At 44.0% G+C, this 26,154-nt stretch overlaps 1 protein-coding gene across 5 annotated transcripts in view; it reads right to left on the reverse strand.

The window, feature by feature from the left end:
• Window positions 1–2,648: 2,648 nt before the first annotated feature.
• The window catches only part of LOC141086603 (all-trans-retinol 13,14-reductase-like), a 47,827-nt gene continuing 24,321 nt past the window's right edge, over window positions 2,649–26,154 (reverse strand). For 3 of the 5 annotated variants that reach the window (XM_073572791.1, XM_073572796.1, XM_073572795.1), the window contains exons 5-11: window positions 7,520–7,714; window positions 6,658–6,777; window positions 6,314–6,452; window positions 5,681–5,790; window positions 4,728–4,894; window positions 3,721–3,880; window positions 2,649–2,874 (exon numbers count right to left, since the gene is read on the reverse strand). In XM_073572791.1, coding sequence (XP_073428892.1) covers window positions 2,729–2,874; window positions 3,721–3,880; window positions 4,728–4,894; window positions 5,681–5,790; window positions 6,314–6,452; window positions 6,658–6,777; window positions 7,520–7,714 — 1,037 coding nt within the window. In that variant the 3' untranslated portion in view covers window positions 2,649–2,728. The remainder of the gene's footprint in view (window positions 2,875–3,720; window positions 3,881–4,727; window positions 4,895–5,680; window positions 5,791–6,313; window positions 6,453–6,657; window positions 6,778–7,519; window positions 7,715–26,154) is intronic. The other 2 variants (XM_073572792.1, XM_073572794.1) reach the window with 2 other exon arrangements.

Consider the following 26,154-nt stretch of genomic DNA (forward strand, 5'->3'; position numbering starts at 1 on the left):
GAGGAGATATACGGAGGTTATATGGAGTAATAGGAAGAGATATAGGAAGGGTATATGGAGTAATAGGAGGAGATATAGAGAGGTTATGTGGAGATATAGGGAGGTTATATGGAGTAGGAGGAGATAGAAGGAGGTTATATGGAGTAATAGGAGGAGATATAGGGGAGGTTATATGGAGTAATAGGAGGAGATATAGGGGAGGTTATATGGAGTAATAGGAGATATAGGGAGGATATATGGAGTAATAGAAGGAGATATAGGGAGGTTATATGGAGTAATAGGAGATATAGGGAGGATATATGGAGTAATAGAAGGAGATATAGGGAGGTTATATGGAGTAATAGGGGGAGATATAGGGAGGTTATATGGAGTAATAGGAGCAGATATAGGGAGGTTATATGGAGTAATAGGAGGAGATATAGGGAGGCTACATGGAGTAATAGAAGGAGATATAGGGAGGTTATATGGAGTAATAGGGGGAGATATAGGGAGGTTATATGGAGTAATAGGAGCAGATATAGGGAGGTTATATGGAGTAATAGGAGGAGATATAGGGAGGTTATATGGAGTAATAGGAGATATAGGGAGGATATATGGAGTAATAGAAGGAGATATAGGGAGGTTATATGGAGTAATAGGGGGAGATATAGGGAGGTTATATGGAGTAATAGGAGCAGATATAGGGAGGTTATATGGAGTAATTGGAGATATAGGGAGGATATATGGAGTAATAGAAGGAGATATAGGGAGGTTATATGGAGTAATAGGGGGATATATAGGGAGGTTATATGGAGTAATAGGAGCAGATATAGGGAGGTTATATGGAGTAATAGGAGGAGATATAGGGAGGTTATATGGAGTAATAGGAGATATAGGGAGGATATATGGAGTAATAGAAGGAGATATAGGGAGGTTATATGGAGTAATAGGGGGAGATATAGGGAGGTTATATGGAGTAATAGGAGCAGATATAGGGAGGTTATATGGAGTAATAGGAGGAGATATAGGGAGGCTACATGGAGTAATAGAAGGAGATATAGGGAGGTTATATGGAGTAATAGGGGGAGATATAGGGAGGTTATATGGAGTAATTGGAGATATAAAGAGGTTATATGGCGTAATAGGAGGAGATATAGGGAGGGAATATGGAGTAACAGGAGGAGATATAGGGGAGGTTATATGGAGTAATAGGAGGAGATATAGAGGAGGTTATATGGAGTAATAGGAGGAGATATAGGGAGGTTATATGGAGTAATAGGAGGAGATATAGGGAGGTTATATGAAGTAATAGGAGGAGATATACGGAGGTTATATGGAGTAATAGGAAGAGATATAGGAAGGGTATATGGAGTAATAGGAGGAGATATAGAGAGGTTATGTGGAGAAATAGGAGATATAGGGAGGTTATATGGAGTAGGAGGAGATAGAAGGAGGTTATATGGAGTAATAGGAGGAGATATAGGGGAGGTTATATGGAGTAATAGGAGGAGATATAGGGGAGGTTATATGGAGTAATAGGAGGAGATATAGGGAGGTTATATGGAGTAATAAAAGGAGATATAGGGGAGGTTATATGGAGTAATAGGAGGAGATATGGGGAGGTTATATGAAGTAATAGGAGATATACGGAGGTTATATGGAGTAATAGGAAGAGATTTAGGAAGGGTATATGGAGTAATAGGAGGAGATATAGAGAGGTTATGTGGAGAAATAGGAGATATAGGGAGGTTATATGGAGTAATAGGAGGAGATAGAAGGAGGTTATATGGAGTAATAGGAGGAGATAGAGGGAGGTTATATGGAGTAATAGGAGGAGATATAGGGAGGGAATATGGAGTAATAGGAGGAGATATAGGAGAGGTTATATGGAGTAATAAGAGGAGATATAGACGGGTTATATGGAGTAATAGGAGGAGATATAGGGAGGTTATATGGTGTAATAGGAGGAGATATAGGGAGGTTATATGGAGTAATAGGAGGAGATATAGGGAGGCAATATGGAGTAATAGGAGGAGATATAGGGGAGGTTATATGGCGTAATAGGAGGAGATATAGGGAGGTTATATGGAGTATTAGGAGGGGATATAGGGAGGTTATATGGAGTAATAGGAGGAGATATTGGGAGGTTATATGGAGTAATAGGAGGAGATATAGGGAGGATATATGGAGTAATAGGAGGAGATATAGGGAGGTTTTATGGAGTATGAGGAGGAGATATAGGGCAGGTTATATGGAGTAATAGGGGGGAGCTATACTGTTGGGGAGGTTAAATGGAGTAATAAGATATGGGGGAGTTGTGGTTGTAAGCAAAAAAGGGCATAAAACCCATAAAATATATATATATATATATATATATATATATATACTGTATATATGGTATTGAAGTCATACTAATTGATAAGTTATGGAATGAAAGAAGACATGTGAATTAATATTATTTAAAGTTTCTTTTTTTGGGAGGTGTTTCATTGATGTGATACTCATGGACTAAATAAACTAAACTTTCTTGCTTTTTCAAAGTGGAGTGAATGGATTGGAGGAAGGTATATGCGGTATATATGCATACATGCCTATGAACACTTGCATTTGTTCTGTCATTCATCACTCCTCGTCATTACCTACACCACATAAACTCAGCAGGAAGGATATATTGTACCACAAAACATGTAATATCATAATTTCCAGTTCCAATAAGACTTTTTATGGATAAGGTCAGCGTTACTTCTGTTTATGAGCGCCTCTGTTTTATCCGTCTTTTAAGCCTCTTTTTCAACATCAAAAGATCGATGTAAAGGATCTTATTGAGGACAGCGGAGGCACAAAGCAATCCTCCATGTACTGCACCTGCCACCCCACTGCTGAAGACATCCTGCCCTGCAACACAAGAAAAAGACTCATAATCTATTTACATAAATCTGAATGTGTGTGTGTGTATCACAAACCAATCACGAAACAGCAGAGTGGGACACCAACCAATCACGAAGCAGCAGAGTGATGCGGTTGGAGAGCAGGGCTGAGGACGGATACAGCAGGACAGTGCATGGAGAGCGGGGCTGTGAGGAAGACAGTCTTCAGGACAGGGGCCGAATAGTGCCGGCACCCTCACTGCCCTGTCCCGGGTCAGTCGGCGCTCCCCATCGCCAACTGCGCTATCCCCCCTCTCCCCTGCAGCTTCCCAGCCTAAATTTAGTCCCCGGCTTCTACTGCGGCCTACTACAGCGCTAGGCCACGCCCCCGCAGGCCGCCCAATCACACGTGCTGCAGCTCCGCTCTAGCTTCGCCCACTCCGGCCGCCCGCGCTAGGCCACGCCCCCGCAGGCCGCCCAATCACATGCGCTGCAGCTCCGCTCTAGCTCCGCCCACTCCGGCCAAACAAACAATCTGCGCACCTCTTCTGGTCCCGGCGTCACCGCGTGTGGTGCATGGAGAGCGGGGCTGTGGAGGAAGGAAGACTGCCAGGCTGTAGAGGGAGAGAGTGGGAGAGCAGGGCTGTGAAGGAAAAGAACGGGGCTGTGGATGGGGAGAGCATGGCTGTGAAGGAAGAGAACGGGGCTGTGGAGGGAGAGAGTGGGAGAGCAGGGCTGTGGAGAAAGAACCTGTCTTGAGGCCTCATTTCTCAAGCCTGATAATCAAAAAACACTTGTGGCCCATAGCACCAGTTTTTGTTGTCGGGTAGATGCTACTCTATAATATGGCTTTGCCTGGTTAACCATATCTCACCTGTCAGGTATAACCCCGACACTGAAGTCTGTGGCCTCATTCGGCTGATAATGTCACACTGGTATCTACTACAGTTCTGCTCGGCACCATACATGGACCCCTTTGGTGCCCGTAGATAAAATTCATTACTCACTGGTGTGGCAGCTTCCACGTATTCAATCTAAGTTCAAGGCAAATGAAAATAGTAAGTGATTACATAACAGTGGGTATAAGACATAAGGAACTACTAAGAACTTGTGTATCCAGTGGAAACCATCTGTCTCTGAACACTTGATAACCCAAAAAGCATCACACTTGAATGTGTATAAAAAAGAGATACAAAGAACATCATAAAGAGGATTTCTGTTTTGTGCTTTACCCCCTTTAGTTCTGCAGTAACAGACCACAATATATCAGTTTTGCCCAGTGGTAAATATGCGTGAATGATTTGTAACTAATCGAATTTGTTACAAACTTTTTGTAATTGAATTTGCACGAATCAAGCAAAATGGATATTTATGGGGCAGGGAATAGGATAAAAAAAAACAATAAAATAATATACTCACTTGTCCTAAGCCCGCTCTTCACCTGTCCTGCCGCTGAAACTCTCGGCCTGGTCATCTGCTAGCTTTGGATTGGTGATTGGTCGTTGGTCTTCCAATGCTGACTACTCCCCCAAACAATCATGATGTGTGTTATGCCCCACGTGATATCTTTGGGGGACGTGAGAACTAATTAGCACCCAAATCTTTAGCTAGAGGAAGACTGAGCTTGGGAAGTGCGTCGGCAGAAAAGGAGAGGGGCAAGAATAGATGAGTATAATATATATATTTTATTATCCACTTTCCAGTCCTTGATTTATTACGTTTTGGGTTTTGCAGACACCTCAGACCATAGTAAATGGTAGTTGGGAAAAATCAACTTGGACTAAAGTGAATCTTCCCGAATTTTAAGAGATTTGCTCATTTAAACCCCAGTGGGTTCCCTTCAAGTACCCTCAAATAAATACAAATATCTGTGTGCAGTACCTTTCCTTGTAGTTGTGGAAATTCTTTTATTGCTCTTTCAACCATGTGGTCGGCCAACTTCATCTTCTTAGTATGGTATTCTTCACCACGATTGCGTGGTTTTTGGCCACTCCAGTGATGGAACCAGTCATAAGATGCCATTGTAAGCAGAGTCATACAAGAATGGCCTATAGAGGAGGTCACATAATTTAGGATTTGTCAAGTGCACTTCTGTTTATTCCTCTCCTTCTTATTAGAACTATAACTTTTTTACTTAACCCATTGACATAGCCGTATGAGGGCTTGTTTTTTTGAGGGATGAGTTGCAGTTTTGAATAACTCCATTTATTTACTCATACAATGTACTGAAAAACAGCAGGCTCCTCATTAACAAGGCAACCCTTTGGTACCCTGTACTCACATCACAGAGGTGGTAGTTCACTGCCCAAAGTGGCTCCTCACTGAAATTGCATGCCTTAAATGCAATTCATGGATTGATGGCTGCTTTTAAACAGTTAACCTCAGTCACTAGGTCTGATCGCTGATGTTAGAGGCAGATGCTGGCTGTGTAACACATCCTGTATCTGTTCAGTGTGGAGCAGTAATTTCCAAATATATCTAACCCTACCAAAATCAAAACCATAAATCGCTATGTCAATGGAATTTTTTTTTTAAATTATAGCTATTAAAATAAAGAGCTAAAAAAAACAAGAAAAAATTAACCCATCATTAAAAGGGTATTTCAATCCATACAAATAATAACCTATCCTCCGGTTAATATATAGTAGTGACAAAGATAGCCGATATCTGTATAGCTTAGAATACCCCTTCAAGCATCAAACTTGAATAATTAGTCCTTTAGTAATTTTGCTCACCTTGATGGTCCCTTCACCTCTTCACTATGATAGTTTCCCAAGACAAAGATAACTATCTATGTAATGATTAAAAAAGATCCAAATTCACATAATCCTGACCTGGATGCCTTTGATTGTATGTAGGATCCTTAGCAGATGGAAAAGTGATGAACATCAAGGGCAATTGCTTGCATACCTCTTCCCATTCCAAAGATTGGAATTTTTCCATTCTGAATAAGAAGAGCAAATAATTTAGCATTCCACCACACCTTTTTGAGTGACTGTGAGTATTCTTATCTTATTTTTCCAAAATATTAAAGTGTCAAGTGCACTTCTGTTTAGAGGATGATAGAAAAAAGGTTCAGCAGGTTGGATTTTAAATTGGCTAAACCTTTGTTCCTCTAGGAGACCAGCCACTGCCAGATTACCATTTTCATACTGAAATAAACATGGACTCTTGGGCAATCCAAGAATGTGTGGTTACAAGAAAGAGAGAGGAAGTAGTTGTAAGCAAAATGAGTGTTTGTCCAACATCTAAATTACTGTAGTTGTATGCCCAACCTTACATCTTTAATGTACAGAAGTAACACAACTGAGTTTTCAAAGTTCTTATGTTTTTGAGTAGAAGATGCAAGTGAGATGGTGAGGTTTACACAGTTTTCATCAATTGATCATCAAGTCCTTGTTAAGGTTTCTGTTGGTCAAGTTTTGGGTGTCAAATTTTATCAATAAGGAAGATTTGTATTAACTCACAAGCTGTTGAAATCACTCTCAGTATAGATCCAGAGGTTGGTAGACTTCAGTCCCAGCTCATCACTGGTTCCACATATACCTACAAAGACCAAGAAGCAACCCATCCCATACTGCAGACTAGACAAGAGGGACTCCACTTCTAATGAGGTAGAGAAGAACAGATGGGTAATGATGCAAAAACCATTATATCATTAGATATTACTTCTATAAAAAAAGATTTCTGCAGAGTTATACAGTTATGACACAACTTCACCAGAATGAAGCGTAAATGTTTTCCACATCCTTTCAATTCCTTGATGTTAGTGATGGAAATTTCCATGTCTATTTTATTGCTCATATCTTACCAGGTTTGTTCTTAACCACAGAAGGTAGAAGTTGTTCATAAGTGTTGAAGATGCCAGCATCTGATACGACCACAGGAGCATAAATACAAATCTCCTTGTCTTTTCTCTGTACAGCCACCCCTAAACAGAAAATGTAGAACTTCCAAGCCATTTAGTGTTGCCATCTCTAAACTCTATCAGCATTGTAATCAAGTGTTGAACAGACTCACTATAGTAATCCTCATCTTTACCTGCTATGATGTCATCCACTATGGTGGCACATAACATTATTAGTATATAAGTGGTGAGTCCAACTATGTACATTGGTTTGTAAATAAAAGAGAAGAAGCTTCAAGATGCACAGATTCTGTTACCAGGCATATTGTAAAATCACAATGTAGCAAACACCAGTTCACCGGATAGAGAAATTCCTGGAATAAGGGTATGGTGCACGGCGACTTTGGGCTGATTTCCTGAGTGAGTAAACCGTGAAAAAAAATTGGAAAATCCAGCAACCGCAAAAGTAATAAAACTTCACATTTATTAGTAGATTAAAACATGAAAAAGAAAAATTTAAAGACCCATTTTCTATGTTATATATTTCCATAGCTCCGGCATGTTAGTTGTCATGATTAAGAGCTAGTATGGCTCAAAACGCGTCAATCGTTACACTATCATGGTTTTTAAATTTTTCTTTTTTTATGTTGTAATCTACTAATAAATGTGATGTTTTATTACTTTTGCGATTGCTGGATTTTCTAAATTTTTTTCACGATATTGCAAACACACCATGATTGTATATTGTATCCCTAATACCATCTTCTAGATGCTCTACCACTGACAGTCAGCTTATGTCTCCACTTGTTTGTCCTTCATTACTTACCAGTGACTCTGCCATTGTTTAACAAGATCCGTGTAACAGGAGCCTTTACGAGAACCTTGCCTCCAGCACGCTCTATTACAGGAATCATATGGAAAGCAATTTCACTGCTCCCTCCTCGAGGATACCAGGCCCCTCTTTTGTAATGATGAAGAAGAAGGGCATTGATCATAAAGCTAGAGTCATTGGGTGGGACTCCTGTAAAATATAGAGAGGACATTAAAGCCCATGGACCCCTTTGTACAGAATATTTGTATTGGTCATTAGCGTCCTTCATGCAAAAATTAAGCAACTTTCTAAATAGTCTTCATTAAATAAAATGTGACCATTTTGCTCTTACTGAATGTATGCAAATCCTTTATCCTTTTTTGTTGCAAAAAGCTTCTGTTCAGTTCTGATGCTATCTGCTCACCTAAATAAAATCTCAGTGCAAGACTATGTTCACACGTTGAGTTTTTGCTGTGTTTTTCTGCAGGAAAGCCTGCTCTCTTGGCAGTAAACAAGCTGCTTACAAAAATAAAGTTTTGCTGCATTTCTTTGCAGCGTTTTAGCGGATCCCAAAGTTCAGCTCTGCTTCCACCCCAGAAGCATGAACACAGGTCACCAATGCAAGACATGTGAAATCAGAAGACGATTTTTGGAAAATGTAACAGTGTGTGTGTGTGTGTGTGTGTGTGTGGGGAGGGGGGTTGAATTGGTCAAGAATAGTTTACCTAAGGCTGGTTTCACATTTGCGTTTTTTAGCGCTGGAAAAAAACGCTAACCTGCGCATGCGTTTTTTCCCCTATATTTAACATGGGTGCGCATACCTGCGCGCTGCCATGCGCATGTATGCGATTTTCATGCGCTGCGTTTTTTTGGGGTATGCGTTGGTATTTTCCAGACGCAGCATGTTGCATTTTTTGGCCCTGCAAAAAAGCGCATGCGCACATATGCGCACGTTTTGCGCTAAAAATGGCCATTATAGCCTATGGGTGCGCATATGTGCGCATTGGCATGCTTATGTATGCGTTTTTTTGCACCAGCGTTTTTTTTTTTAACCATGGAATTTAGGGGTTTGGGTTAGAGTTAGGGTTAGTTAAGGGGGTTTAGGGTTAGGGTTAGGGTCAGGGTCAGGGTTAGGGTTGGGGTTTGGGTCAGGGTTAGGGTTAAGTATGGTTTGGTTAAGGGTTAGGGTCAGGGTTAGGGTCAGGATTAGGGTTAAGTATGGTTTTGTTAAGGGTTAGGGTCAGGGTTAGGGTTAGGGTTAGGGTTAGGGTCAGGGTTAGGGTTAGGGTTAGGGTCTGGGTTAGGGTTAGGGTCAGGGTTAGGGTTAAGTATGGTTTTGTTAAGGATTAGGGTCAGGGTTAGGGTCAGGATTAGGGTTAAGTATGGTTTGGTTAAGGGTTAGGGTCAGGGTTAGGGTTAGGGTTAGGGTCAGGGTTAGGGTTAGGGTTAGGGTCAGGGTTAGGGTTAGGGTCAGGGTTAGGGTTAAGTATGGTTTTGTTAAGGGTTAGGGTCAGGGTTAGGGTCAGGATTAGGGTTAAGTATGGTTTGGTTAAGGGTTAGGGTCAGGGTTAGGGTTAGGGTTAGGGTCAGGGTTAGGGTTAAGTATGGTTTTGTTAAGGGTTAGGGTCAGGGTTAGGGTTAGGGTTAGGGTTAGGGTTAGGGTCAGGGTTAGGGTTAGGGTTAGGGTCAGGGTTAGGGTTAGGGTTAGGGTTAGTTAGGGTTTAGGGTTTGGGTTAGGGTTAAGTATGATTTGGTTAAGGGTTAGGGTCAGGGTTAGGGTTAGGGTTAGGGTCAGGGTTAGGGTTAGTAAAGTCATGGTTTGGGTAGTGTGAGGGGCCACCTAAAAATGTTGGAAAAAAACGCAAACGCGGTAAAAACGCACTAAAAACGCATACAAACGCTTAAAAACGCTGCGTTTTTTTCATGCATGCTCATAAAAATGCTTGAAAAAAACGCAGCAGTTGTATGCTTTTGTATGCGTTTTTTCAATGCGTTTTTTTGCGGGAAAAACGCGCTGCAAAAAAAAGCAAGTGTGAAACTAGCCTAAGATACTGATAAAAAATTGAGTTTGTAGGACACAGTTCACTTTCACACTTTGGTTGGCCACAGTTATTGTTCAATTTCACACCTTGGTCGCATTACTAATTTAATTAAACTGTACTAATCCTATTCAATGGTACTAATCCTAAACTGCCATTCTCAACTGCCATGAACATCAAGACATTATGGTTTAAACTTGGGAAAATCACAAAAGTAAATGGGTTTCACATACTGGTGTGCCTGCTTTTTTCCCCACTAAAAACACCGCAAAGCCTGTATTTTTTGCTGCGTTTTTGCACTTACTCATTGCTTTCTGTGGGTGAAAAACACTGAAACAATGCTGATTTGCTGCACTGTGTAAAAACCAAGGTATTGAAAAACCAAGGACAAAAAAAACAAGCTGTGTGCATGAGATTTCTGCAATCTCATAGGCTTTGCTGGTACTGTAAATGGCAGCTGAAAATTAGCATTAAAAAAACACATAAAAAAACACTGAAAAGACGAAACGTGTGAGCATAGCTTTACAGTTATCTCCAGACAATGGGAGGGGAGGTTGCACATACATGTCCACAATGTGGATATAAGAGAAAGCATGTGCATTCTCAGAAAAGGCAGAGAACAGAGACAGTAGAAAAGGAGGAAACATACAAAGAAGAAATAAGTTCAGTATAGAAGCTTTGCTGATATAAGAGCTAATGCAGACCCTGTATACATTCATACCTCACATCCTTCCTGTATTACTGGGAGATACACTCCCACAAGAGAATAATCTGACAACTGGGATAAAGATCTGAATATATATATGGAAAGTTCAGGAAAAAGGATTGCCGAAGGAAACTAAGTGCAATTTTATTAACTAAGGGCAACCACTAGCATATGGAAAAATATATTTTTTTCTATGTCAAAAATGCTATGAGCATTTTTGACATAGGTTCATCGCTCCACCAGGCAGCTGAATTCACTAGTGTTGGAATATGTTTGATGCAACATCTCCATTCCTGTCTATGAGTGTTTAGTTGCTAGATTTGCATGCTGTTTATAAAGTTAGAACAAAAAAAACTCCCAGAGGCTCACACAGGGATAGCATGTGACTGTATTTCCTGTTTTTCCTGTGTCTGTGTGGTGATTGCAGGTACGCAGGATGCAGTGACGAGTCGCGAGACAGTTAGGTGCTTTCTATATTAACGTTTATAAGACCAGAGGGAACTTTCCTCAGTCCCGGTATGATCACCGAAAGGGGTAACACGGGTTGCCCTGGCAGGGGGTTCTATACAAGCACACACAAACGGGTAGAACACGACTACTTCCGGCAACAGCCGGTCACTATAGGGCCGCGGTATGGCCGATTACGGGTCCTTAATTATAAAGTCAACTTAGCCGTCCAGACGTCCCTTGCCGTCCGGGTTGGTGGTCTTTCGGCGTAGTAGTTGCTGGGCCCAGTTGCTGAGGCGATGACGAAGACTTCGCGCACTCTGGCGCGCTGATGACACTGGAGCCCCACAGGCTCTGGCGTAGTCCTTGGACGGTTGGGCCGCAGCCCCTGGCCTGGGGCAAGCGGCAGCGATGTATGGCTGCGACGGGGAGTCCGCGGTCAGCAGAGGATTATGACATCAGGTAAAATTTACTCTAAGTTGGGATCTTATACTATTAACTAATTTTGGCTTACTTTTTCGGAAACTTTTGTCATTTATCAGGGCCTTGTGATTTGGTACTCATGCACCTTATTGGTATCTTAATGTCATGGATATTTGTACAGCCATACTATATACTATCAATGATGGATAGAAAAAGATATTTACTTAGTTTTTGTCATGTATAGCAGTGCTCGCTTTCTTTGTTTTGGTGGCTAGTTTCACACTAGCGTTCGTCAGAGCTATGTAGGGCTGCAGACTTCCTCCGTGAAGCTCTGCCACACCTCCTCTGGTCAGCTACTCTTACATCTGCATGAGGCCTGCGTACATATCTTTAACATTGGGTACGCAAGCCATGGGGATGTATGCAGATGTGTCTGCATGCGTCGTTTTGACGATATGGCCAGCGCAACAAATTGCAGCATGTTGCGTTCGACACGGGTCGCCGCAGCGTCAAAACAATGCAAGCGGACGCATCCACATACATCCGCAAGGCCTGCATACCCAATGTTAATAATAATAATAATAATAGTAATAAATTTGATTTCGATAGCGCCGACATATTCCGCAGCACTTTACATTTCAGTGGGGACTTGTACAGACGATAGACATTACAGCATAACAGTAATCACATAGATCATAACAGATACCAAGAAGAATGAGGGCCCTGCTCGCAAGCTTACAATCTATGAGGAAAAAAGGGAGACACGAAAGGTGGGTGGTAACAATTATAGAAGGAAAGTTCTGCTCCAGCTGCTAATAAAATCTTCTTTAATGAAAAACCATTAAAACATACAATGGTGAAGACTCTCCATGTAACCACACCACAACAGAGATGACAGGCTACGCGTTTCGACCAGACGGGCTTTGACAAAGACCGTCTGGTCGAAAAGCGTAGCCTGTCATCTCTGTTGTGGTGTGGTTACATGGAGAGTCTTCACCATTGTATGTTTTAATGGTTTTTCATTAAAGAAGATTTTAATAGCAGCTGGAGCAGAACTTTCCTTCTATGGTCTATGACGTTGGTCCGCACGGAGCTCCGAGTTTCTGCGCTTGATCTCTGGTGAGCTGGCTATTTCTTTCTATTTCTATGTGGTAACAATTACCCTGATTGTTTGGACCAGACATAATGTTAAGTGTGTAACAGTACAGACACAGAGGACTAATAGATGCATAAAGCATGTGGGAACATGATGCGGGGAACCTGATTATGGTAAAACTTTTGACGGTGCCATACAGGGATAGTTAGGTTAATGTGTTGAGGCGGTAGGCCAGTCTGAATAAATGAGTTTTCAGGGCACACTTAAAATTGTAGGAATTGGGGACTAATTGTATTGACCAGGGAAGTGCATTCCAAAGAATTGGCGCAGCACGTGTATAGTCTTGGAGACGGGAGTGGGAGGTTCTGATTATTGAGGATGTTAACTTCAGGTCATCAGCAGAACGGAGGGCACGGGTAGGGGTGGTAGACTGAAATGAGGGAGGAGATGTAGGGTGGTGCTTAGCCATGGAGGGCTTTGTGGGTGAGGGTAATAAGTTTGTATGGGATTCTGGAGTGGATGGGTAGCCAGTGTAATGACTGGCACAATGTAGAGGCATCGGTGTAACGATTGGCGAGGAATATGATCCTGGCTGCAGCATTCAAGACAGATTGGAGGGGGGAGAGTTTGGTAAGAGGGAGACCGATTAGAAGAGAGTTGCAATAGTCCAGACGAGAAAGAATAAGAGAAACAGTAAGAGTTTTTGCGGAGTCAAAAGTAAGAAAAGGTTGAATTCTAGAAATGTTTATGAGGTGAAGATAACAAGAGCGAGGCAGTGATCAGATGTGGGGGGCAAAGGAAAGCTCGGAGTCAAGTATGACCCCAAGACAGCGGGCATGTTGCTGGGGAGTAATAGTGGAACCACACACAGAAATAGCAATGTCGGGTATAGGTACATTAGTAGAGGGAGGAAACACAAGGAGTTCAGTCTTTGACAGGTTCAGTTTCAGATATAGTGAGGACATGATGTTAGACACAGCGTTTAGACAATCGCTGGTGTTTTCTAAAAAGGCAGGCATGATGTCAGGAGAAGAAGCTTATAATTGGGTGTCATCAGCATAGAGATGGTACTGGAAACCAAATCTACTGATTGTTTGACCAATAGGGGCAGTGTACAAAGAGAAGAGGAGGGGGCCTAGGACTGATCCTTGAGGAACCCCAACAGTAAGGGGAAGATGAGAGGAGGAGTAACTAGCAAAAGATACAGTAAAGGAGTGGTCAGAGAGATAGGAGGAAAACCAGGAGAGAACGGTGTCCTTGATGCTGATGGAGCGGAGCATAGTGAGGAGGAGCTGATGATCCACAGTGTCGAATGCTGCAGAGATCCAAGAGAATTAGCATGGAGTAGTGACCATTAGATTTAGCTGTTAGTAGATCATTAGAGACTTTAGTGAGGGCAGTTTCAGAAGAGTGTAAAGAGCGGAAACCGCATTGGAGAGGGTCGAGAAGAGAGTTATCAGAGAGATAGCGGATCAGATGGGAGTGGACCAGGCATTCCAGGAGTTTAGAGATGAAGAGAAGATTAGAGACAGATCTATATTTAGCGGAACAGTTTTGGTCGAGGGATGATTTTTTAAGAAGTGGATGTATGATGGAATGCTTAAATGAGGAGGGAAAGATACCAGAAGAGAGAGAGAGTGGTTAAATATTTTAGTTAGGTGAGTGGTGACAGTAGGAGAAAGGGACTGGAGGAGATGTGATGGAAATGGGTTATTGGTGCAAGTGGTTGGGCAATAAGATGCAAGGAGCCTGCTTACTTCTTCTTCTGTGACTGGTTCAAAATCAGAGAGTGAGCTAGATGCAGTGGGGGAGGGAGGACAGTGCATGGTATGAGGGGATTGGGAGATAATTTCCTGTCGGATATGGTCAATTTTTTCTTTGAAGTAATTGGCCAGATCATCAGCTCGAAGCTCTGTGGTTGGGGCCTGCACTCTTGGGTTGAGAAGGGAATGAAAAGTGTCAAAGAGACGTTTAGGGTTATTGGACAGTGAAGTGATGAGGGTGTTGAAATAGGTTTGCTTGGAGAGGTTAAGAGCAGTGTTGTATGTTCTAAGCATAAACTTATAATGGATGAAATCTTTGTGTAGACTGATACAGGAAAGATGTATATCTTTGTACCGTGTTAGCCAGTAGATAGAAAAATATTCAGGATTGAGAGTCTTCAGTAGTTGATACTGATACCAGTAGTTGAACTGGTCCAATATTTATGTTTCTCCCTCTCCCATATTGATAGTTCTGCTTCACGTCACTTGTCTTATCTATTGCATTTTTTCTAGGCTGTATTGTGCATAAATATGTGACTTCAGATTTTGTATTAGTCTAGCCTGATGAAGAGACCTGAGTAGTCTCGAAAGCTTGCAATGTGTTACCATCTTTTCAGTTAGCCATTAAAAGGTATCAACTACTGAGGACTCTCAATCCTGAATATTTTTCGTGTAGACTGGATTTTCTCCACAGACATTCAGCGCAATGTTAAAGATAGGTATGCAGGATGCATGCAGACGTAGGTGGAGCTGACCGGAGGATGTGCGGCAGTGGGCGGAGCTTCACGGAGGAACTCCGCAGCCCTCCGCAGCTCTGCTGAATGGAAATGTAAAGCAGGCCTAAACGGATATAATTTGTCCATTATTAGTCTTAATTGAAGTAACATCACCATCTAGTGGTGATTAGATATATTACTTTAGCACTAAAATTTGGATGCTTTTTTGCACATTTTTGGTTATTTTTTTTAGCACTAAGCACTTTATTTTGTTGCTGTTCACAATATTATTGTGGAAATTAAACAAAGATATATTATTATCAATTTGGGACAATATCTAATGTCTTATGCCATGTGAACATTGAGATGGGAATATTTTAGATTAGCTTCCATTTTTCCAGTTACCTTTGTTCCTGAATTTTAATTTTTTTTTAATGAATTAATAAAAATTTCTATGTTTTATATGAATTGATTTGGTCACTTCAAGTTATTTTTTGTACCAAAGGGGTGTATCTGAAGAGGTGTACAAAAAAATAGGTTGTATATATGAAAAACACGCTGTAGCCATACACACGGGACTTGATTCAATTCTGTCATGTCGGACGCTGTTCACACCACTGCGTCCGGCAGGCAGAGGTAGTTCCACCTCCAGCCACTATAGCCTCAGTGGCGCCGGCTTGATCTTCAGGCTCTCGGGGGTTAATCCTGCTGGAGACCAGGTTGGATGGTTAGTCACGCCCACGGTGTTTAACCCCTTCACCCCCAAGGGTGGTTTGCACGTTCATGACCGGGCCAATTTTTACAATTCTGACCACTGTACTTTTATGAGGTCATAACTCTGGAACGCTTCCATTGATCCCGGTGATTCTGACATTGTTTTCTCGTGACATATTGTACTTCATGTTAGTGGTAAAATTTCATTCAAATAAGTTGCGTTTATTTGTGAAAAAAATGGAACTTTGGCAAAAATTTTGAAAATTTCGCAATTTTCCAACTTTGAATTTTTATGCCCTTAAATCACAGAGATACGGCACACAAAAAACTTGATAAGTAACATTTCCCACATGTTTACTTTACATCAGCACAATTTTGGAACCAAAATTTTTTTTTGTTAGGAAGTTATAAGGGTTAAAATTTGACCAGCGATTTCTCATTTTTACAACACCATTTTATTTTTAGGACCACATCACATTTGAAGCCACTTTGAGGGGTCTATATGATAGAAAATACCCAAAAGTGACACCATTCTAAAAACTGAACCCCTTAAGGTGCTCAAAACCACATTCAAGAAGTTTATTAACCCATTAGGTGCATCACAGGAATTTTTTTGAATATTTAAAAAGAAATGAACATCTAACTTTTTTTCACAAAAAAAATACTTCAGGTTCAATTTTTTTTATTTTACCAAGGGTAACAGGAGAAATTGGACTGCAAAAGTTATTGTGCAATTTGTCCTGAGTACGCTGATACCTGATTTGTGGGGGGGAAACGACTGTTTCGGCGCATGGCAGAGCTCAGAATGGAAGGAGCGCCGTTTTACTTTTTCAATGCAAAATTGGCTGGAATTCAGAACGGACGCCATGTCATGTTTGGAGAGTCCCTGATGTACCTAAACAGTGGAAACCCCCTACAAGTGACCCCATTTTGGAAACTAGACCCCCCAAGGAACTTATCTAGATATGTGGTGAGAACTTTGAACCCACAAGGGCTTTACAGAAGTTTATAACGTACAGCGGTACTATTAAAAAATCATATTTTTTCCACAAAAATGATCTTTTCACCCCAATTTTTATTTTCCCAAGGGTAACAGGACCCTAAAAGTTATTGTGCAATTTGTCCTGAGTACGCTGATACCCCACATGTGGGGGTAAACCACTATTTGGGCGCATGGCAGAGCTCGGAAGGGAAGCAATGCCATTTGACGTTTTTGGCTGGAATTGAGATCGGACACCATGTCGCGTTTGGAAAACCCCTGATGTACCAAAACAGTGGAAACCCCCCACAAATGACACCATTTTGGAAACTAGACCCCCTAAGGAACTTATCTAGATGTGTGGTGAGAACTTTGAACCCCCATGGGCTTCACAGAAGTTTATAACATACAGCCATACAATTAAAAAATCATATTTTTTCCACAAAAATGATCTTTTCACCCTCAATTCTTATTTTTCCAAGGGTAACAGGACCCTAAAAGTTATTGTGCAATTTGTCCTGAGTACGCTGATACCCCACATGTGGGGGTAAACCACTATTTGGGTGCATGGCAGAGCTCGGAAGGGAAGCAGCGCCATTTGACGTTTTTGGCTGGAATTGAGATCGGACACCATGTCGCGTTTGGAAAACCCCTGATGTACCAAAACAGTGGAAATCCCCCACAAATGACACCATTTTGGAAACTAGACCACCTAAGGAACTTATCTAGATGTGTGGTGAGCACTTTGACCCCCCAGTGATTCACAGAAGTTTATAATGCCCGGGCGTGAAAATAAATAATTCGTATTTTTTCCACAAACATGATCTTTTAGTCACCATTTTTTTATTTTCCCAAGGGTACCAGGAGAAATTGGACCCCAAAAGTTGTTGTCCAATTTGTCCTGAGTATGCTGATACCCCATATGTGGGAGAAAACTACTGTATGGGCACACGTCGGGGCTCGGAAGGGAAGTAGTGACGTTTTGGAATGCAGACTTTGATGGAATGGTCTGCGGGTGTCATGTTGCCTTTGGAGAGCCCCTAATGTACCTAAACAGTGGAAACCCCCCACAAATGACACCATTTTGTAAACTAGACCCCCCAAGGAACTTATCTAGATGTGTGGTGAGCACTTTGAACCCCCCAGTGCTTCACAGAAGTTTATAACGCCCGGGTGTGAAAATAAAAAATTCGTACTTTTTCCACAAACATGATATTTTAGTCACCATTTTTTTATTTTCCCAAGGGTACCAGGAGAAATTGGACCCCAAAAGTTGTTGTCCAATTTGTCCTGAGTATGCTGATATCCCATATGTGGGTGAAAACTACTGTATGGGCACACGTCGGGGCTCGGAAGGGAAGTAGTGACGTTTTGGTATGCAGACTTTGATGGAATGGTCTGCGGGTGTCATGTTGCCTTTGGAGAGCCCCTAATGTACCTAAACAGTGGAAACCCCCCACAAATGACCCCATTTTGAAAACTAGACCCACTAAGGAACTTATCTAGATGTGAGGTGAGCACTTTGAACCCCCAAGGGCTTCACAGAAGTTTATAATGCCAGGGCATGAAAATAAAAAAATCGTATTTTTTCCAGAAACATGATCAATTAGTCCCCAATTTTTTCATTTTCCCAAGGGTAACAAGAGAAATTGGACCCCAAAAGTTGTTGTCCAATTTGGCCTGAGTACGCTGACACCCCATATGTGGGAGAAAACTACTGTATGGACACACGTCGGGGCTCGGAAGGGAAGCAGTGACGTTTTGGAATGCAGACTTTGATGGAATGGTCTGCGGGTGTCATGTGCGTTTGGAGAGCCCCTGATGTACCTAAACTATTGAAACTCCCCACAAGTGACCCCATTTTGGACTCTAGACCCCCCACGGAACTTATCTAGATGTGTGGTGAGCACTTTGAACCCCCAAGTGCTTCACAGAAGTTTATAACACTCGGACGTGAAAATAAAAAAATCATTTTTTTCCACAAAAATGATATTTTTGCCCCCAATTTTTTATTTTCCTAAGGGTAACAGGAGAAATTGGACCCCAAAAATTGTTTTGCAATTTGTCCTGAGTAGGCTGATACCCTACATGTGGGGGTAAAACACTGTTTGGGCGCATGGCAGAGCTTGGAAGGGAAGGAGCACCATTTGACTTTTTCAACTCAGAATTGGCTGGAATTGAGATCAGACGCCATGTTGCATTTGGAGAGCCCCTGATGTGCCCAAACAGTGGAAACCCCCAATTATAACTCCAACCCTAACCCCAACACACCCCTAACCCTAATCTGAGCCCTAACCCTAGCCCTAACCCTAGCCCTAGCCCTAACCCTAGCCCTAACCCTAGCCCTAACCCTAGCCCTAACCCTAACCCTAACCCTAGCCCTAACCCTAGCCCTAACCCTAGCCCTAACCCTAAGGCTGTGTGCACACGCTGCGGATTTTGCTGCTGTTCCGCAGCGGTTTTGGCTGCTGCGGACCCCAGTACCATGATTCCCTATGGGAATCAAAAACCGCAGTGCAGACGGTGCGGAATTTTCTGCGCGGATTATCTGCGGTTTTCAATCCGCAGAAAGAATTGACATGTCAATTCTTTCTGCGGATTCTCCTGCGGTTTGCCATCTCCTCTATTGAGGAGATGAAAAACCGCAGGACAAAACCGCAGCGCAATCTGCAGGTAAAACCGCAGGTCTTTTGACCTGCGGTTTCACCTGCGGATTTTACAAAATCCGCGCGGATGAATCCGCACCTAATCCGCAGCATGTGCACACAGCCTTACCCTAACGGGAAAATGGAGATAAATACTTTTTTTTAGTTTTATTATTTTTCCCTAACTAAGGGGGTGATAACGGGGGGTTTGACTTACTATTTATGGCGGTTTTTATGTTTGGCGGCTGTCACACGCTAAAAGACGCTTTTTATTGTAAAATAGTTTTTGCATCACCACATTTTGAGAGCTATAATTTTTCCGTATTTTGACCCACTGAGTCATGTGAGGTCTTATTTTTTGCGGGACGAGTTGACGTTTTTATTGGTACCATTTTCGGGCACGTGACATTTTTTGATCGCTTTTTATTCCTATTTTTGGGACGCAGAATGAACAAAAACCAGCGTTTCATGAATTTCTTTTGGGGGGGTGCGTTTACACCGTTCCGCGTGCGGTAAAATTGATAAAGCGGTTTTATTCTTCGGGTCAGTACGGTTACAGCGATACCTCATTTAGGTCGTTTTTTTATGTTTTTGTCGGTTTTATGCAATGAAAACTATTTTATATAAAAAATAATTATTTTTGCATCGCTTTATTCTGTGAGCTATAACTTTTTTATTTTTTCGCTGATGATGCTGTGTGGCAGCTCGTTTTTTGCGGGACAAGATGACGTTTTCAGCGGTACCATGGATATTTATATGCGTCTTTTTGATCGCGCGTTATTACACTTTTTGTTAGGCGGTATGATAATAAATCATTATTTTTTGCTTCGTTTTTTATTTTTATTTTTTAAGGGGTTCGCTAAAAGGGTTAACTAATGGGACAGTTTTATAGGGCGGGTCATTACGGATGCGGCGATACCTAATATGTGTACTTTTATTGTTTTTTTTTTTTTATTATTTTCAAAAAATGAATTTATTGGGGAATATTTTTTTTTTTTTTTACTAATTTATTTGGCGATTTTTTTAAATTTATTTTTACATTTTTTTTTAATTTTTTTTTTACTTTATTACATAGTCCCAGGTGGGACATCACTGTCCTGTGACAGATCGCTGATCTGTCACATCACAGATCACTGTGACAGATCAGCAATCTGTCACAGGCATTGAAGCAGACTTCCTCTTGCCTGCGCTTTGCAGGCACTGAGGAAGCCAGCTTCCTCAGGTCCCCGAAGGCCCCCGTCGCCATCTTGGATTCGGGGGCCTGGAGGATAGGAGCCCCCCGCAGCAGCGCTGCACATTGCGCTGCCGTGGGGGGCTCAGGGAAGCACGGAGGGAGCCCCCTCCCTGCCGATGCTTCCCTTTAACTCCCGGTAGGGAGGGGTTAACGTGTCGGGGGCGGTCCGTGACCGCCCCTGACACATAGTGCCGGGTGTCAGCTGTGATAATCAGCTGACACCCGGCCGCGATTAGCGGCGCTCACCACGTGGGCGCCGCTGATCGCGGTAGACGTACTATCCCGTCCACGGTCATACGGGCCCGGGTACCGTGGACGGGATAGTACGTCGGATGTCAGGAAGGGGTTAAATAGCCATGCTGGCCTATGGGTGTCGCCGATTATAGCTTGTGTTTCATACCAAGTGGTTCCGGTCTGGAGTGGAGGTGTTGCAGAGAGAGAGAGATTCGTGTCTGGTGGCGTATGATCCGTTGTTTTCCTTTCTCCTTCCCATATTTGTGTTTAGTTGTGCCCTGTTCACATTACTGTATATTCCTGTGTGTGTGCAGCGCAGTGCAGTTTAAGTTCTCCCTGTCTGTCATATTTGTGTGGGGGCTTTGGTGTTGTGACTCCTCACTGGGTGGAGGGTGGAGGGTTAAGTGCAGGGCTGAGCAGGAGATAAGGAAAGGGTGGAGGCTCAGGCATTTGCACCATCAGCAAAAACCCTGGGTTGAGGGTCAGACAGGGTTTCCCCTAGTTATAGGGACATCACAGGGGCCCTGGGAGTTACAGCCTTAGTTGAACTAAACCCCCCGTGACATTATAATCGGCCCACATTTTTTCAGGAGTCCATGGATCCATTAGAGTCCATAACCCGCCAGTTGGCGGCGCTGTCCATACAGGTCTCCGAGTTGAAAGGGGCAGTTCAGCAGCAGGCCCTGGTAGTAGCGAAGGTGCAAACGGCATCTGCAGGTATCAGTGCAGAGCCGAGGTTTCCGCTGCCAGAACGATTTTCAGGGGATCGCAGCAAATTTGTCGTATTTCGGGAGGCCTGCAAGTTATACTTCTGCATGCGGCCAATCTCCTCAGGTAATGAGGCCCAGCGGGTAGGGCTAGTGTTGTCATTACTGAGTGGTGACCCCCAAGCATAGGCATTTTCTTTACCAGCTGACTCTGCTACATTTCATTCTGTTGATAATGTTTTTTCTGCCCTCGGGCTCATTTACGATGATCCTGACCGACTGGCTCTAGCGGAATCTAAAATCCGCGCCCTCCGCCAGGGGGAGCGCTTGGCAGAGGACTATTGTTCGGAATTTCGCCGCTGGGCCGTAGACACACAGTGGAATGACCCAGCCCTGCGGAGCCAGTTTATTCATGGGGTATCAGGGAGGGTTAAACAAGCCCTCCTGATGTATGAGACTCCGGCATCGTTGGAGTCTGCCATGAGTTTGGTGATACGTATTGATCGCCGTTTTCGTCAGGGGGCACAGGAGACGCTACCTCTGGGGGAAAGCAGAGGTGCAAGTGTGGTTGAAGTTGATGAGTTCCCTGAACCTATGCAGATTGCTGGCGTGGCACAGGTTAAGCGTCGCGCTCTGGGATTCCGGAAGCCCGGAGCATGTTTCTACTGTGGTAAAAGTGGTCATTATGTTAACGTTTGCCCGGTACTACCTAAGAGGGTCACATCGGCGGAAAACTGTTAAGCTCAGTGGGTATGGAGGAGACCCAACTGAGCGTATGCATATCCTCCATGATGGTATCTCAATGTATGCTCCCTGCCAAGGTTATTATCACGGGCAGAGAGCTACCAATATCAGTATTTGTGGATAGCGGTTCCACCACCAATCTCATAGATGAGAAGTTTGCACACACCGCCGGGTTTAAGATCGAAAAACTTCCTCACCCCATACAGGTGGTGACCATTAATGCTGTTCCCCTCCCTCAAGGAGAGATTACGGAGTTTGTGGCAGAGGTGAAACTCCACATTGGGGTCCTACATTCTGAGTCGGTTACATGTAGGGTCCTCCGTAATCTCCCAGCACAAATGGTCCTGGGTTTTCCATGGTTGTCCAGGCACAACCCGGTAATTGATTGGACAACTCAGGACATAGTACAATGGAGTGGTTTCTGCCAAGACAATTGCTTGGCCACATGTGTGTCCGCAGTGACGCCCAGCCTGCCGGAGGCTTTGCAGGATTTTGCGGATGTTTTCTCTGAGAAGGGTTGCTCAGAACTGCCTCCACATAGAGCCTATGACTGTGCGATTAGGTTAAAACCCGGGGCCAAATTACCTAAGGCCAGGATGTTTAATATTTCTGGTCCTGAGAGACAAGCTCTGAAAGACTACATCGCGGAGAGTCTGAGCAAAGGACACATCTGGCCTTCGTCCTCGCCTGTAGCCGTGGGGTTTTTCTTCATTAAGAAGAAAGATGGGGGGTTACGACCGTGTCTGGATTTCCGAGAGTTAAACCAGATTACTATCCGTGATCCCTACCCAATGCCGTTAATCCCGGATTTGTTCAACCAGGTAGCGGGGGCGAAATGGTTTTCCAAGCTGGACCTCAGGGGGGCGTATAACCTCATAAGGGTCCGTCAGGGGGATGAGTGGAAGACGGCGTTTAACACTCCTGAGGGTCATTTTGAGAGTCTGGTTATGCCGTTTGGGTTGACCACCGCGCCTGCCGTTTTCCAACATTTTATTAATGATGTATTTGCTCATATCCTGGGGAGATTTGTGATTGTATACCTGGATGATATCCTCATTTATTCTAGCGAACGGGACACTCATTTGGAGCATGTCAGGCAGGTGTTACGGTTGCTCCGGGAGAACCAGCTCTATTCTAAGCTGGAAAAATGTTTATTTTTTGTCCAGGAGTTGCCCTTTTTAGGATATATTGTGTCCGCAGCCGGGTTTAAAATGGACACCGCTAAGGTGCAAGCGGTGCTGCAATGGGAGAGGCCGGAGAGTCTGAAAGCACTCCAGCGGTTCCTTGGGTTTGCCAATTATTATAGGAAATTTATAAAACACTTTTCGACTATCGCCAAACCGCTCACGGACATGACAAATAAGGGTGCCGATCTAGCGAACTGGCCTGAGGTGGCTATACGTGCATTTGAGCGTCTGAAGAATAGTTTTGCTTCAGCCCCCATTCTGGTGCAACCAGACGTGTCTAAACCTTTTGTGGTGGAGGTTGATGCGTCGGAGGTGGGAGTGGGGGCAGTACTGTCTCAAGGCTCGTCCTTGAGCGAGATGCATCCATGCGCCTACTTCTCCAAGAAGCTGTCGCCGGCCGAACGGAATTATGATATCGGCAACAGGGAGTTGTTGGCCATCAAATTGGCTTTTGAGGAATGGCGACACTTCTTGGAGGGGGCGGCTCACCAGGTCACAGTCATCACCGACCATAAGAATCTGCTCTATCTGGAGTCGGCCAAGCGTCTGTCTCCTAGGCAGGCCCGCTGGGCATTGTTTTTTACTCGTTTCAATTTTCTTGTGACTTACCGTCCCGGGGCTAAAAACACCAAGGCGGATGCTTTGTCTAGGTGTTTTCCGGGGGAGAACCTCGGGAAGAGCCGGTACCCATCCTCCAGAAAGGGGTAGTGGTCTTTGCTCTCACGACGGAGGTAGAGGCGGAGATTGCCGAGGCCCAAGAGGAGGTACCACCAGGACTTCCCGCCAACAAATCATTTGTACCCCTGCATCTTCGGCTTAAGCTGTTGAAGGAACACCACGACTCGGTACTGGCTGGTCATCCAGGGGTGAGGGGCACCTTAGAGCTGGTATCGCGTCGTTTCTGGTGGCCCAAAATCCGTCAGGACGTGGTCTCATACGTGGCAGCTTGCATCACGTGCGCTAGGGCTAAGTCACCCCGTACCCGTCCTGCTGGCACGCTACAGCCTCTGGGGGTACCCAATAGGCCATGGACAGAAATCTCCATGGATTTCATCACTGACTTGCCAGCCTCGGCGGGGAACACAGTCATCCTGGTGGTGGTTGACCGTTTTTCAAAGATGGCGCATTTTGTGGCGTTGTCTTCATTGCCCAATGCTAAGACATTGGCTCAGGTATTTGTGAAGGAGGTGGTCAGACTCCACGGAGTACCGTCGGACATAGTATCTGATAGGGGTACGCAATTTGTGGCGAGGTTTTGGAAAGCTTTTTGCTCACGTTTGGGGATCAAGTTGTCACATTCATCGGCGTTTCATCCACAGTCTAATGGACAAACTGAGCGCATGAACCAAAATCTAGAACAGTATTTACGATGCTTTGTGTCCGACAACCAGGAGGAGTGGTCTACTTTCCTTCCTCTGGCCGAATTCGCGTTAAATAATCACCGCCAAGAGTCATTGGGAGAGTCTCCATTCTTTTGTGTGTACGGTCAACATCCTCAGTTTTGTACCTTACGTCAGGGTGACTCGGGGGGTGTCCCGGAGGAGGATCAGCTAGGAGCCCAATTGTCATCAGTCTGGAGGCGGGTGAAACAGCGTTTGTTGAGCATGAGTGCCAGGTACAAACGGGTGGCTGACAGTAGACGCGTACCAGGTCCGGACCTGTGTGTGGGTGAATGGGTGTGGTTAGCTACGAAGAACATAAAACTCAAAATTCCATCTTTAAAACTGGGTCCAAGGTTTATTGGGCCTTTTAGGATTTCTGCCATCATTAACCCAGTGGCTTATCGGTTGGAACTTCCCGCGGTGTACAAGATACACAAAGTGTTTCACAGGGCTTTATTGAAAAAGGTGGTAGGCTTGGTGGACACGACGCCGATGCCACCTCCAGTCATGGTGGATGGCGATTTAGAGTTTGAGGTCGCCAAGGTAGTGGACTCTCGAGTAGTACGCCGTACTCTTCAGTATTTGGTGCACTGGCGGGGGTATGGTCCGGAGGAGAGGTCTTGGGTTCCAGCCTCAGACATACATGCGGATCGGCTGGTCAGTTCTTTTCACCGTCGTCATCCGGACAAGCCGGGTCCTATGAGTCTTGAGGGTCCGGAGGTCCCTCGTAGAAGACGGGGTAATGTCATGTCGGACGCTGTTCACACCACTGCGTCCGGCAGGCAGAGGTAGTTCCACCTCCAGCCACTATAGCCTCAGTGGCGCCGGCTTGATCTTCAGGCTCTCGGGAGTTAATCCTGCTGGAGACCAGGTTGGATGGTTAGTCACGCCCACGGTCTTTAAATAGCCATGCTGGCCTATGGGCGTCGCCGATTATAGCTTGTGTTTCATACCAAGTGGTTCCGGTCTGGAGTGGAGGTGTTGCAGAGAGAGAGAGATTCGTGTCTGGTGGCGTATGATCCGTTGTTTTCCTTTCTCCTTCCCATATTTGTGTTTAGTTGTGCCCTGTTCACATTACTGTATATTCCTGTGTGTGTGCAGCGCAGTGCAGTTTAAGTTCTCCCTGTCTGTCATATTTGTGTGGGGGCTTTGGTGTTGTGACTCCTCACTGGGTGGAGGGTGGAGGGTTAAGTGCAGGGCTGAGCAGGAGATAAGGAAAGGGTGGAGGCTCAGGCATTTGCACCATCAGCAAAAACCCTGGGTTGAGGGTCAGACAGGGTTTCCCCTAGTTATAGGGACATCACAGGGGCCCCGGGAGTTACAGCCTTAGTTGAACTAATCCCCCCGTGACAAATTCATTCTGATGCCACCATAATCTGTACCAGCCATGCCACAAAACAGTAACAACAAAAACAAGCCAAAAAAAACTAGAACTATAAACAAGTTCCTACCTTCTTTCTCACATATTTTTTATTTCTAGTTAAACTTTCCATCATTTGAGACAGGCATTACATCTAACCTTATATCCAAATACCCTGGCCAAGTCAGCATGAATTGTTGGCACCTTAACGGCACCTTCCTGTCATCTTCCTCCCACATGCTCCAATAACACCTCCCCTATACTGTTACCAGAT

This window comes from Dendrobates tinctorius, unplaced genomic scaffold (assembly GCF_039654945.1).
Source record: "Dendrobates tinctorius isolate UK_male_01 unplaced genomic scaffold, ASM3965494v1 ptg000032l, whole genome shotgun sequence".
Classification (NCBI taxonomy): Eukaryota; Metazoa; Chordata; class Amphibia; order Anura; family Dendrobatidae; genus Dendrobates; species Dendrobates tinctorius.